At 32.0% G+C, this 16,110-nt stretch overlaps 1 protein-coding gene across 1 annotated transcript; it reads right to left on the reverse strand.

Annotated features, from left to right (window-relative positions):
* Positions 1-14,575: 14,575 nt before the first annotated feature.
* On the reverse strand, positions 14,576-15,622 carry LOC139524953 (UNC93-like protein). The gene has a single exon (XM_071320128.1). It carries the CDS (start codon positions 15,620-15,622, stop codon positions 14,576-14,578), a length of 1,047 nt encoding a protein of 348 aa, XP_071176229.1.
* Between the last annotated feature and the right edge of the window lie 488 nt (positions 15,623-16,110).

The raw sequence follows: 16,110 nt of genomic DNA on the forward strand, positions 1-16,110 counted from the left end.
TTTTTGTCGTTTTATTTTAAGAGAATATAGATATAAACATGATAAAAAGATGTGGTATGAGTGTCAATGAGACAACTCTCCAGGTGCAGATCCAGCCATTTTAAAAGGGGGGGGTTCCCAACCCAGAGTAAAGGGGGGGTTCCAACTATATGCTCCCATTCAAATGCATTGATCGGCCAAAAAAAGGGGGGTTCCAACCCCCGGAACCCCCCCTCTGGATCCGCCACTGCTCTCCATCCAAGTGACATTTACTGACAATTTATCAAAGAGCATATATTTTGAATAAAAAGATATGAAGGGTATATTTCAATGAAACAGCAACCCAACACAAAAATAAACAAAAGATGTGAAGAACAACCTGTAGAAAGCAACAAACAGTAATCAATAAAATACAGGTGTCTACACACTATGTTATGTTCTATGCTGAACCAGTATATAAATGCTGTGTATAAATTGAAAAGAAAGTTGCTGCTGTCATTCCATCTGCACCAAATGGTTTCACAAAAATGATATGGGCAATCCATGCTTTGATTCAATAATTGTTTACCGATTTTAAGGTGGATCAAGGGGATATATTCCCTCATAAAATTTTTCTTATACTTTGCCAAAATTTAGAATATACCATGTTTCTTCAAAAATAAAATAAAAAAGAAAGTTTAATTTATTCATTGGGAGACTTATTCCACCGGAAAGGAACAGTTATCAATATCCTGTAGAAAATCTTGTACAGTATTGCAATTCCAAAATAGGTGTTCTATAGACTCATTATCTGATTTACAAAATGTAGATAAAGGATCATCAGTAAATTTTATTTTAACTAAATACTGATTTGTGGCAATAATGCAATGGTTAATCCTATATTGCAACCACTGTAATTTACTTTTTTTAGTAACAGGAAAAGGCAGTCTGAAAATATTTTTCCAGTTCAGATTCTGTTCACCTAAAATTTTAACCCACTTAAGCTGTCCTGTAGGAATAACATTATTTCTTGTCAGTACAGAATACATATCTTTTGATCCTTTACAATGTTTTAAAAATATTTGTAGACATGTTGGTATAAAAGGACAAACTAATTTGTAAGATCCTTTAGGGAAAGATTTTGATGCCTCTTTCACTGCCAAAATAACACTGTAAAATTTGAGAAAATCTGTGTTAATGTTATATATTTGCTTAAATTGGTAAAATGAAACATACAATCCATTTTGGTCAACTATATCATTAATAGTTATCCCACAAAGACGCGGTTGATTATAAGTTTTATAGTGGATTTGACATTCCCGCCATAATGTTACAGAACAAAGGAAAGCATGCATAACAAAGAAACTCAAACTGGGGTGATCCGGCTCAGATCACCCCTGTTAGAACAAAGGAGCTGGGATGTAATTTACAAATCTAATACCGCTTTTGAACCATTCTTGATAAATTACTGATTTATGACCAATCTTTCAGCCATAGTGGATTTTTGATAAAAATGAATCATAAGTAAAATTTCTTTCTTTTTGAATAATCATTTCCCAGGATCTTAGTACATCTTTCCAAAAATGGTTGTTAACTGTCATATACAGTTGTCTAATATAATCAACACCACAACTAAACAACTTTCTTTTATCTATATTTGACATGAAAATATTTTGCCATTTACTATCTCTCTGCAAACTCCTCCTAATCCATGTTGATTTAAGTGCTGCAATGAACATATTCAAATCAAGCATTTTCAAACCTCCCTCCAAATAATCTTTTGATTTTTGTTTACCTTCTTCATTTAGTATACAAGAAACAAACTTTACATTGACCAATGAACCATAAAAATAGGGTCAAGGTCAGATTATACCTGCTAGAAATAAATACATTACAATCATTCCATACACAGTTGACCTAATAACTAGTATTTGAAGAAAGACCAAAAATAAAAAAAATAACATTGAGCAATAAACCATGATAATGAGGTCAAGGTCAGATGACACCTGCCAGTTGGACATGTTCACCTTACAATCAGTCCATACATCAAATAAAGTAAACCTATTGCTAAAAAGTATCTGAGATATGACCTTGACACAAAACCTTAACCTTGTCCACTGATCCATAAAATCATCGGTTGATGTCAACGGAAAACTGTCTGAGAGGCATGATGACCTTGCAAGGTACGCATATAGTTATCCTATTACTCATAATAAGAGAGAAATTAGCATAGCAAACAAATCTTAACTTTTCTTCAAGGAGTCACTGAAAATTAGGTCTAGGACAATGGACAGATAGAATCTTCATAACATAATACATTTGTACATCGACACAGACAAAGTTTTAAGCATCTTCCAACTTAATATATATACTACTTAATTAATTAAGCTAGTTAGTTATTAAACCAGGCCTCCTCCGGATCACTATCCCTATGTATCGCTTTCTGCGACAATAAAAACTATAAACAGACAAAAATCAGCAATACAAGATCGACATTGTTGTATATGCTGCTTGCACATAAGATATAGGTGAGCGGTCGACACAGATTCTTTAGAGCCTTTACTTTTTACTTTACGTTTGATTGACATGTGTTTTCAATAGACTGACGGTCAAATTTTTCACTTATGAAAACAATTTTGCTCATCTTCGTGTATACTTCTTTTTTTATTCCTTCCTATAAGGTCTTCCTGAAATGACGTCCGTTAACTTCAGGCTCTTTTATATAGATTGTATCCCCTCTCTCATATATTACGTTTGGTAATATATGCTGATTGCCTTTATCCTATTTAAATTTTAATAAAGATTCCTATTTTGACTTTCAACTAGGACTATTTATTTGGTATTATAGTAATAGTCCATACTTTCAACTAGAAATTGACATTACTGGTCGGTTGGGCCATGAACTTAAGTTCCCATTGTGAACCTTACATTTCTATGTACCAAAAAGAAAAATCACAAAAATACTGAACAACAGAATCTGCATATGGATTCGACATCTACAAGTAGTTAAAACACAGGTTTTGATTTTTCCTAAATTAACTTGTTTGATATATGGTTTCTGCTGACAGAAAGCTATTAACCCAATGGTACTTTTTAACGTTGTTTCACGAGTTTGATTGATGTTTAGTTGACCTCTTTGACCTATCGACGTCGATCAACATGGTAGCTTTTTCTTTTCATAATTTATGACATAGCCGAAAGTAACTTGTTAGATTGAAATATGCATAGACTGGTGCCACAAGCAGATGCTAGAATTTGGAAAGGGGACCCTAAACTAGTCAGAGGTTGGATTGGAACAGGTAAAATGCTGGATAGACCACAAATGAAGAGTTATAAAGGAAAGAAACGCCCCCTTGTCCCTCTGATTCCGCGTCTGACTAGTGAATTAAGAACTGCCCACCACTCGGAACGTACTGTGTTCATCTTAGTTTTTGGTTAGGTTCGTTTTTCTCTATTTTGTTTTTTTTCAAGAAGGAGAGAGGCCAAACAAAAATTTCTCATTGGAAGGGGTTAGCAGACAAAATACAGTAAACGGGGGGGGGGGGGGGGGGGGGGGGCAAGGGGGGTCCCAATAACAGCAAAACAGCAAATTGATTTGGCTTATAACAGATAACAAGGAATTAAAATGGACAAAAACAGATAACAGTAAATGAAATATTAAAATTAGTTGGGTCCTTGACAAATCCAGTATTTCTTATTACGGGTATAATCCTTTGTAATGAAATACATTTTCTATGAACATGATTTTTAGAGTTTTAGAGAAATATTTGGTATATTCTTGTCCGTCCGTTGTCAACATTTCGGACATTAACTCAAACACTCTTTAACCAATTTACATAAGACTTTGGGAAATTGTTTATATCTGGGTCATTTTCAAAAAATGTCGAATTTTGAAATTGAAAATTTTTTTAAAAGTTACTTATTCATACAACCCTCTACATAAGCAAATCAAAACAAACAGTACTTTAAGAACAACATATTAAAAGATGCAATCTTAATGATGTCATACAAGAATATCTTGAAACATTTTTTGATCGGTGGTACAATATTTTGTCTATCCTGTTACCATTTTCAAAAGAAATTTTGGGTTATTAAGAAAAGGTTCAGATAAAATGTTAAGCATGTTTTACGTAGCCAATTAGATGGTTTTCAAGAGAATGAACTTTTATATATATTCATTCTGTAAAATAATAGATTATTTGCCAATTTTCTAGGTTGTACTGCAAAATGGCTCTAAAAATTGGTTTTCAAAGGTTGTAAAAATTACCACCAGTAATGCAAGTCTAAGATAGCAATTTATATTGTTCGGCCTTTTTCACCCTTTCAAATAAACCCAACATCAAGTAAATCACTTATAAGTTAATTTACTTTTCTCTTTATTTCGTTGGTAACAGGAACGTACGTTTCTGATATATCACTATATAAAAGTCTATCCTGTTACCTTTTTGTCTATCCTGTTACCGATATTAGTATTGCACCTGCAAATGCTTAATTTGGGAAGATTAAGACGTTATAACCTTAAAATGAGTTCAAACAATGAAATATTTCATTCGTTTTCCACCTACATGTTAAGATAAAAAAAATTAACGACGTTTTTGTCTATAATTGTCTATCCTGTTACTGTAACCATAGCAACCATAGTAACAGGATAGACATAACAGGATAGACAAATTTCTTCGTTTTTGATTGCTGTTGTGAAATAACTACTCCCTTTGGTGAAGTGATTATGGTTTTCTATTGTGAATTTGGTTTCCAACACGTTATAGCACTTTTTACAACCATTCTGTTAGTGTAATTAATCAAAATGGTTGGTAACAGCATAGACATGAAAAAAAGTACGCTCTATTTTTTTCACTAAATGTCTTGAAATTTCTTTTCTCTACACTGTCGTTCAAGAAACGAGGCGTTTTAAATGTAAAGATTACTTTGCATTTTTGAAATCAACACTGACTGATTCAATATTCATAGGGAGAATAATTTAACGACTTATTGAAGTAGCGGTAACAGGATAGACATGAACCTCCTGTACGCTGATTGAATTTAGTTTGTAGATAATCTGTTACATACAATGATAAAGAAGCTACGATTTTTCGTTAGAATTATAATTAACGTTCTTAGAAAGTCCCTTTTGCAGATATCAAGGCGATCAGAAAATCGGAAAAAAATCGTTTGAAATGTGTTTTTCTGACAATGTACGCACACAAATACCCCCAAAATCGGCCTTAAATGCAGTTTAATCTTATCAAAATAGATGTAAGATGTGTTAATTATTAATGTTCTGAATCACAAATCCGACAAGCTTTCATTTAAACCATTACAACTGAAATTTCCATTAGAAATACAAATTTTAGCATGGGTGTACTGAAAATTCGACATTTTTTGAAAATGACCCATCTATTGATGCCAGCTCCCTATCGTTTTTTTTTTTTTTTTTATAAATTTTAGATTTTAAGTTTCTGAGTAATGGGATTTTATTCAATAAAAATGGTAGGTTTTTTTTCTTCAGTTTTCTGATATTTATCTCAAAAATCCTTTCACAAATTTGCAAGGAATTTTGGTGAATTGTTTAGATCTATTGACATGAGCTCCCTTTCATTTTTTATAAATTTACGTGTCCGAGTTAAGGGGTTTTATTAATTAAAAAGGGGGATTTTCTAGTTTTCGGACATAAACACAAAAACGTTGTCAGCAGGTCTCATGAAACTTTGCTGAATTGTTTATATCTATTGTTATAAGCGCCCTTTTGATTTTTATTAATTTTCGATTTTATGTTATTCAGTTGAGGGGTTTATTCATTAAAAAAGATTGTATTTTCCAGTTTTCGGACAATAACTCAAAAATGTTTTCAGCAGTTCTCGTGATACTTTGATGTATTGTTTATATACATGATATATATTGACTGAAGCTACCTTTCGATTTTGATAAATATCTGATATGACATTGAGAAGTTATCGAATATTTCAAAAAGGCGACGGGCGTATCATGCGCTCATGGAGTAGCTGTTTATTTGTTATAGAATACTTTTTCAGCATTTATTGTTGTATGTAGTTATGGAAACTCACACATGCTTGTAATTTAACTAGTCTGTAATTAAATTGAGAATGGAAATGAGGAATATGTCAAAGAGACTAAAATGATATCTAGTAAAAATTCAAGGGCAGTTATGGTATCAAAGTAGGTCCAATTGACATAGTTCTTGTGTTTTTTTGCTACTAAAAAATGACCTAAGAGAGTTTGAATATTTATATTCGCATTCTGACTTTTTAAATGCCCATTTAATTAATGAGGTGTGTGAATTTTTCTGAATAAGACTATGAGGCAAAGTTGTATATATAGGGTAGAAAAATCAAAAGCACCAATTATCTTTAAAGCATGCAATTTAGCAAGTACCTCGAAGCAATTTTGACACTCCAAAAGTTATTTATTCCACTATTCCCAAAGGCCTTATTTGAACATTTTTGTACCAAGTCTACTAGTTAGTAGAATACAAAGTAGCTTAATAGGGGAACAATGGCTTGAAGACGAAATAAATCTTTGTTTGTAATGAGTTATGTGCAGCGTCGGAACCCAGTACATGGTGGGAACTTTCATTGTACAATGTATTTGGTTCTGCTTTGTAAAGAGCTGATTCTATGTACCATATTATAGTATAAAAGGTTAACTGGTTGTAAGGACCTAGTACTTAATTGAGTTCCTTGCTAGATATTCCTTTTTGTCATATTAAGAATTGTTCTTATTTAATATGTTCGTACGGGAAACAAGGAACATTACTCTTCATACAAAAAAATAAGATAATTCTAAATAAATGTTCCACTGAAAAATAAATGGAATTAATTACAAAGGCCATGATAATCATAAGATATACTGGAATTGTCCTGGACCTCACTCCTGTGATGGGTATATGTTAATGGAATCCTTCTTCGAATACGGAACCAACATATTAGTAGTGGTAGACTCCAATGTCCAATGATCATCAATTTCTACCGACTTTGGCTGTCAAAAAAATGCTAACAGTCCAATTTTCAATAACAGTTAACAGCAAATACATTATCACAATAACAGATAACAAAAAAACTAAAATCCCAATAACAGCTAACAATGAATAAGACAATAACAGCTAACAGCAAATATATTTTCAGAATAACAGATAACAAAGAATTAAAATGCCCCATAACAGCATAACAGCTAAACCCCTTGCCCCCCCCCCCCCCCCCCCGTAAACATGTAACGATCCAAGATAGAGAGAGAGTCACATTGCATTAAGCCCTTTACTGGACTGTAAGCATTCGTTGATACCGTACAGTTTATTTTTGTTTGGACCGATTATTGTCCTTCAGTTGTCTTTTGTTTTTATTTCCGGTATGTTGTCTCATTAGTGTACAAATTCTCCTTTTATACATATGTATTAACAGTACAGTCCTCTTGGGAAATAAAGTAGATACAATTTTGAAGAACATTTGATTTCAAAATCAATGATTCGAGTATGTTGATGATAAATGCAAAATTAAACACAAAACATTTCTCTTTCACCAGTTCTCCAAATAACTAAAATATTTTAAGACAACCAATGCTGAGATGCCTATGGCAAACCCTTTTATATTTATTCTTTCTTTTAGATATCACATATAATATATATAAGATATCTCATGTTATATGTTATATATCTCATATGATATATAAGATTTCATAAAAATTATTTAAGATATCCTATAATGTTAATGTGTATTTATCATCTCGAAGTTAGAATAAAGAGTAGAACAGCTTGTCATAGTTTCCTATAACGGCGACACACCCCATTTATGAATAAAAAGAAACATTGTCCTAAACAGCAATTCAAAGAGACTTATTGACAAAAAAATAAAAATAAAATTCGTCTCTAGTATTGACAAATTGCATTAAGCCCTTTACTGGACTGTAAGCATTCGTTGATACCGTACAGTTTATTTTTAACCGGATTTTTGTGACAAAAATGTCGGTTATTGATTTGGGGATGTACGGCGGGCGGGCGGTCGGTCGGTCGGTCGGTCGGTCGATCGGGCGGGCGGGCGACAATCAAATGTTGTCCGTGTATTAACTCATGAACCGTTCAACCAAAGCTTTTAAAATTTTAATATGTTGTTACTGACAACTAAATGAAGGTCAAGTTCAATAATGGGGATTTTGACTTTTACCGTTCAGGAGTTATGGTTCTTGAAAGATTGGAAAATGGAGTTTCCAGTCGTGTCCGTGCATTTACGCATGAACTGTTCTACCTAAGCTTGCCAAATTTTAATATGTTGTTACTGATGACAAAATGGAGGTCAAGTTCAATAATGGCGATTTTGACTTTTACCGTTCAGGAGTTATGGTTCTTGAAAGATTGAAAAATGGTGTTTCCAGTCGTGTCCGTGCATTTACGCATGAACTGTTTTACCAAAGCTTCCCAAATTTTAATATGTTGTTACTGATGACAAAATAGAGGTCAAGTTCAATAATGAAGATTTTGACTTTTACCGTTCAGGAGTTATGGTTCTTGAAAGATTGAAAAATGGTGTTTCCAGTCGTGTCCGTGCATTTTCTCATGAATCATTCAACCAAAGCTTTTGAAATTTTTATATGTTGTTACTGATGGCAAATTAGAGGTCAAGTTCAATAATGACGATTTTGACTTTTACTGTTCAGGAGTTATGGTTCTTGAAAGATTGTGAAATGGTGTTTCCATTCACGTTGTTGCATTTACTCATGAACCATTCAATCTAAGCTTTTCAAATTTTAAGATGTTGATACTGATGACAAAATGGAGGTCAAATTTGATATTGACGATTTTCACTTTCACCATTCATCAGTAATGCTTCTTGTGATATTGCCAGGACACAAATAAATATTAATAAATCCGGTTTGCTGTCGTTGTAACAGCCTCTTGTTGTTTGGACCAATTATTGTCCTTCAGTTGCCTTTTGTTTTTATTTCCGGTATGTTGTCTCATTGTCTCTTGGAATATAAGAATAAGAATAAGAATAAGAATACTTTATTAATCCAATTATGGACCCTTGCGGGTTTTAAATTTCATACAATGATTACAATGATTTGTTATAACAATGAAATAATAAAATGAAATACATGACAATAGAACTCTGAACAGTTATTGCATGCACATGGAATAGAAAGTAATATGGGAGACAATCAATCAATTTCTGTAAGGATTATTCCCCTTTAAACAGATATGGTGTTTTGAGTTGCATACAAATGATATGCAGCCCCAACTGATTAGATATAAGGGTATTTTTCTCCCATGTACACACAGCAACCAATTACTAGATATTTATGTATATAATTATATTTTTTGACAATTGCAGGAATATGATAAGCACCTTAGAGTTTTACTGCAGTTTGTTTATAAGCATTTACATAATAATAGAAGAAATATGCATACACATAGAGAAATGTGCACTTAAATTAAATTTTTGAATTTAAAATATATATATATAGATAAACTAAAAGACATTTAGCCATTAACAGAATTTGTGGATCTCAATTGAAAACTCTGGATAAGAAAAATGCATAACTTTTTCAGTATATGTTGATCTTCAGTGGTCATTAACCATAAAAATTTTGATTTGCAGTCCAAGTTATTGAAATTTTGACAGTGTTCATGAGCTTGTGCAAACAGTGATTCTCTACATTGATTATACAATGGACAGTTAATTAAAAAATGAAACTCATCTTCAATATCATTATGAGAACAAAAATTACAAGTCCTCTGTGACCTTTCTATAGGTTTGTTCTTATGTCGGTCTTTTTCTACTCTTAATTGGTGAGCACTTATGCGAAATTTACATAAAATTTGTCTTGATTGAAAACTTTGAATATCAAGATATTTTTCCATTTGGAAATTACTTTTATGAGAAAAATATGTATCTAGCTTTCCATTAACATTATCTTTATCATTGAACCATGCTTTTAAAAATAATGTCTTTAACTTTTTCATAATAAGTTGTTTTAATCTATTAATTGAATAATCAATACAATATGTTTCTTTCAATTCAAGCTTTTGTAAAATAAATTTAACAGAGGAATACCATGTTATAGTGTTATTTTCATGCATATCTTTGTTACATAAAAACGCTTCTTTCAATAAATTTGAGTTACAATGATGTAATCTATGCAGATAGCTTATCATAGATATAACAATATTAAAATATATAGGAAATCTACCTAATTCTGATTGTACAGCAACATTTGTACTTTTATTATTTAAGCCTAGAATATGCTTACAGAACTTTAAGTTCATTTTATCAGCAACATTATTCTGGTATATTTTTTCAAGCACATTTGTAGCATCTTTTTTACAGGAAGCAGAGTTGGTTTTAAACATTCCCCATATCTCGGAGCCATACAAAATAATAGGTTTAATGGTATGGTCAAACAGATGTAAATTTGTTTTAATACTAGCATCTGAGCCAGATAAACATCTATTAAGTTTATATGAAGCTTTTAAAGATTTATTAAATAAGTCTTCTTTTGCATAATTAAATAGGCCACTTGACTGGAATATAACTCCAAGGTATTTATATTTGAAAACAGTTTCAATTAATTCACTTTTAAAATAAAATGGTTCTTTTATGTGGCGTCCACTTTTATTAAAGATTAAGACTTTAGTTTTTTTTAAGTTTACATTAAGGCACCAGGTATCACAGTATGATTCCAATGCCTTCAAGCGCTTTTGAAGTCCATCTGCAGAATCAGAAAATACAATGACATCATCTGCATACATAAGACAGTCTATGCGACTAGTGCTGAGTTTTACACTATCAGGACAATTTAGTAAACAGTTAGGTAGATCATTTATGAATAGATTAAAAAGGGCAGGGCTTAAAACATATATATCGAACACTAAAAAATCATCATATTATTTTCTAAAGAACGTTCCACCATATAGTCCAAGTATTTAACTTTCCACCATATACTCCAAGTATTTTAACAGTCTAACGAAATCGTACTATTTTACGCTCTAATACTTGTCGCAGTAACACTGAATTGATTTCAATCTACTGACTACAATTTTACGTTATTATTATTTTTGTACCTAATTTCAACTAGATGTAATTGAAAAAAATAAATCCTAACTATTATGATAGAAAGAAGACACCGAATGAGATAACAAATCATGGGGTAAATTGTAATGATAATGGTAAGATACTAATGATAAAAAAATCAACAATACCACGGTGACAATACAATGAAATGAATTATTAGACAATAAAGGACAGAAGGGGATCAGAATGATTGAATATATGTACCCAAAGTAATAAGACAAGTACAATTATAAACAAGGAATGGGATTAATTACGAGATGGTTTAGTTTAAACATATTTCATTGTCCAAAAACATTGACAATAGGATTAGACACAAGTTTTGCAACTTATAATGTCTTCTCCATAAAAGAGATGATTTATATATACAGATTTGACAGCCACATCCGTTATGTAGAAATGGTTCGTTACTTCTCGATAAAATCTTAACACCAATCAAGCTTTTTCAGTTTTAAGATTTTCTTTCTGTAGATAGGGCTTTTGATGAAATACAGCAACAAATCCAGATGCTACCAAACAAATACCACCAGTAACATAAATCTTGGTGTTCATGCACAAAAAATGGGCGTATCCAAATCCCATGATATGACCAAATGATCGGAACATTAAATAAACTGCCATTGCAGGTTCCACGTCGGAAGGAAATAATTCACCAATTAAAGCTGAAAAAGAAAAAAAAAAGTCACTGAAATTTATTCAATTTTAAAAAGACTATGTTTTCTTTTTTAAACTTGACATGATTTGGTCACACAAGTTAAAATCTTTGAAATTAATCATAGTTAATACATGCATTGTTTTACTTTTATTTTCACACTAAAACGCATTTTTCGTTACAATTTTGGCGTCGCTTTAAATTTAAAGTATTTTTGTTAAAACTTAAATCCACTTACTATAAAACTATATTTTAATCATAATAAATATATATCAGATAAATATAACTATAGTGTTACAAAGACAGTTTTAAGTAAGTTTCATATTACAAGTTCACATAATTGAAAGTACTGATAAATAACATGATTAAGTTCATCTCAAATTTTTAAAGCATTTACTACACCTCAAGAGATCTACCCCAAGCATAATTGTGTACGGTGAAACTGGGCGATACCCATTGGAAATAAGCATTAAATGTCGAATGATAACATATTGGTGCAGGCTGCTTATAGATGAAAACAAGTTATCATCAATATTATACAAATTTGTATATTACCGATATCACACAAACAATGATGATATTTTATGGATAAAGAACATTAAAAATATATTGGACAATGCCGGATTTTCAAACTTATTTTATGTGCAAAATACAGACCTCACCAAATGGTTACCAAAAAGTATCAAACTTAGATTAATTGACCAGTTTAAACAAATTTGGAACTCAGCTATTCAGAACACATCAAAATGCATTACATATAGGCTCTTTAAGGAACATTTTGAATTTGAGAATTATTTCAACATCATAAATGACCGAGATATATATACACTTTGTAAATTCCGAACATCGAATCATTCACTGCCAATAGAAAAGGGGAGATGGTATAACATTGAAAGAAGTGATAGAAAATGTTCAATATGTACAAAAAGAGATATCGGAGACGAATACCACTATATTTTTGTTTGCCCGGCTTTACAAGATGAAAGAAGAAGATTTATTCCAAATGGACTAATACCAAGACATAACATTTTTACATTCAACAAACTGTTTAATTCAAAAAAACCAAAGACACTAAGAAACCTCTGCAATTTTATAAGATGTATTAATAGTAAGCACACTCCTTCTTAACAACCATAATTTATTTAACATACTTATAGAAAGTATTTCTTTATACAATTTTAGCTTTTACATTTGACTATACAAGTCTATATATATATTCTTTATATGTTATCTCATCCGAAATTTTGAATTTTATGCATTTTTAATGCATTTTTTTATTTTTATGTATACTATTTTTTTTTTAACTTCTCTGTAACCTTTGTACTTGCATGGTTTTATGAGAATAAACTATCTATCTATTACAAATACATACCATGGCTTTGTGCTAAAAATGTACCACTTCCCAATCCCCACATAGCACACAATACATATGCTAGATAAGATGGATACGACGACCAAAACTTCATCATAATACACGCTGACGTGTGCATAGCGCAGGCTGTAATACAATGGAATATGTTGGTCAGTTACAGATTTGAAACAAGACATAAGTCAGATGAATCTGATTATGGCGAATGTGAAATACGTCTAATCACACAAATAGTATTAAAATATGTTTTTAAATTGGTGTTTCATGTCAGGTCAAATAATAAATGAGTTTTAAGTGTGCTACCAATATATGATATTTTATGTTTGGCTAGTACTTTAGGCCTTTTTTGCTATCATCTGCTTACCCTTCCGGAGCACCTGAGATCATCCCCAGTTTATGGTTGTTTTCGTGTTGCTTAGTCTTTAGTTTTCTATGTTGTGTCTTGTGTATAATTAGTTGTCTGTTTGTCTTTTTCAGCAATTGCGTTGTCAGTTTATTTTCGATTTATGAGTTATTGTCCCTTTGGTATCTTTCGTCCCTCTTTAGCATTTATTAAAGGTTTCTATTTTCAAATAATTTTACCTTGTCAGAACACCACCGAAGAAACTTTAATTGTCGAAGTGTGCATCTGGTGCTGAAATATTGGTACCGTTAATATTATCATGTCAAGCCCTATATACATACCGAACATGAACAATACTTTTCTACCAGTTCTTGGTTCGACTAATCCCGAACATACTGAAGACAGGCATGTTGAAAAATGGTATGTTGCTATAAATATCCCAACCTTTTCTGCACCAAAAATACATCCACCAAATGCCTATCAAACAAAAAGCACTAATTCAATTGTTATATGGTACAGTGCACAGATCTGCCAACAATAAATTCTCCAAACTATAAAAAGGGGTATAGAATCTTCCAAACAGAGAAAGAAACCCCCGAAAATACCAAAATATAACAAACGACATGGCTTTGCAGGGATCCCTAACATGGCGAAATGACGGTCAGAATTGTGGCGCTTTATTTATATATTTTTTTTTATATCTTTACACTCCCTTTTTTAAACTGGACCATGTAAATAACAAAATAGATATAAGAGGATGTGGTATGAGTGGCAATGAGACAACTCTCCATCCAAGTCACAATTTATAATAGTAAACCATTATAGGCCAAAGTACGGTCTTCAACGCGGAGCCTAAGCTCATACCGAACAGCAAGCTATAACGGGCCCAAATAAAATCTAAAGGCTATAAAAGATCAAGCAATACGAAATATTGTACTTAAGGCACTTGAAAATAGACTAACGATAAAACATTTAAAAAAAAACCAACACAAGTTCAAGCAACGGAATTAAATTTCAATGCCAAATAAAGCAAACTGTAATGGTGGTTTCATTAGTAACCCGGGGTTACACCCCCTAAATGTTATTGAGTCCTACCCAACCGCACCTTTAGACTGAATATTTCTTTGTAAGTTTTAAAATATATAACATAATCTATCATTGAATACAGCGGAGAAATAAACTTAAAAACGTACCTTCATTATATCACCTACAGCAAAAGCCCACTGAAATCCATTATAAAATACAAGAGGGGCTACAATGAGGAATCTGCTTTGCTTCATTACATATATTGTTGATTTTAACACTGCAGTCATTCTGTACTTTTCGTCTGGTTTATCTTGTAATTTCAGCTTATGTTTGCATTGGTTTTTCTTCTGACATGTCGAAGGTTTATCTTCCATTCCAAACGAAAACACTACCGTCGCTGCTACCATACACAAAGAATAGAATCCAAGTAAACAGTATCTCACAATACCCGATATCTCAAATTGTGAAACGTCTGCTTGTTCAAACGGACAGAAGTCGGGTCCACACCCTATAGTAATGTTAGGTAGGGTTATGTTTTCGGTAATTATAGATTTTAGAGATTTTGTACAGTTTAAGTATTTATAGTATGTTTGTTCAAATTTCATAGATAATATAAACGTTGAACATATTCCTCCAATTGCAGGCGCGAAACTAACAGACATGTAGTAAATACCAAATGCCATACTGAGATATCGACTGGTTGTGTCACCTTTGGCATTGCTCAGTATACCAGATACCCAAACCAGGTATGCTCCTGTCAGAGAAAATGCAACCGACTGTGCTATACCGCCAAAAAATGCCATTGGTAAAACTGTATAAAGTCTGGGAATAGCATATGATAATACCAATGGTATCTGAGCAAGGGTTAAAACACACAAAACTGGTTTCGTATTCCATCTTCTAAATATTGTTGCGGCAAATGGACAGACAATAGCACCCGCGTAAAAACATGCCATAGAAAAGAATCCCAGACCATCTTCATGGTTTATACTACTGACAATACCCTGCAGTGATCCGAATGATACGACCAACAGGAACCATCCGACACAAACTGATGCTAGATTTTTATAACTACGACGAGTTGCGGACTTTTTCAATTCTCTCTCCATTATCTTAGATGTTGGTTCGAATTCTGTAGGTCTCTGCTCATCACACTGAAAGAAGTAATTAGTAACGAGTTTTGCAAAGGAATAAAATTCCATCATAAAATCCCTATTTGTTTCAGATATTTCGATATTATTGTCTCTTTCTTGTCAACATGTTTTGTCATTAAGCATTTTGCATACTAGTAGTTGTTTTTCGCTTGTGATATTAGTAATTTACCAGACAATTTTAAACTAAATAAATTGTTTGACCGATTGTGTTATTTTAAAAGCTCAAATGCTTATTACATACAGACAGGTTATGTCTTAAAAAAACAAATCATTATTGAATGTTTTTAAATTTGTAAATTTATAAAGATTATCAACGCTGGTACATGTATATGTGCTCCAGGCTAAAATGTATACTCCATTTATTCATCAGTATCTAAAAATGTGTGTCTTCTATTTTACTGTAAATATTGTACATGATGAATGTCTCCTCCATACCTTTTCATTTATAAGTTTATTGTTAATAAAGAAAACCCAATCCCAAAACCATAGCACATTACGCATGTTTAAATGCGTATAATAATCCAATTTAACTATAT

Source organism: Mytilus edulis, chromosome 5 (genome assembly GCF_963676685.1).
Source record: "Mytilus edulis chromosome 5, xbMytEdul2.2, whole genome shotgun sequence".
NCBI lineage: Eukaryota > Metazoa > Mollusca > Bivalvia > Mytilida > Mytilidae > Mytilus > Mytilus edulis.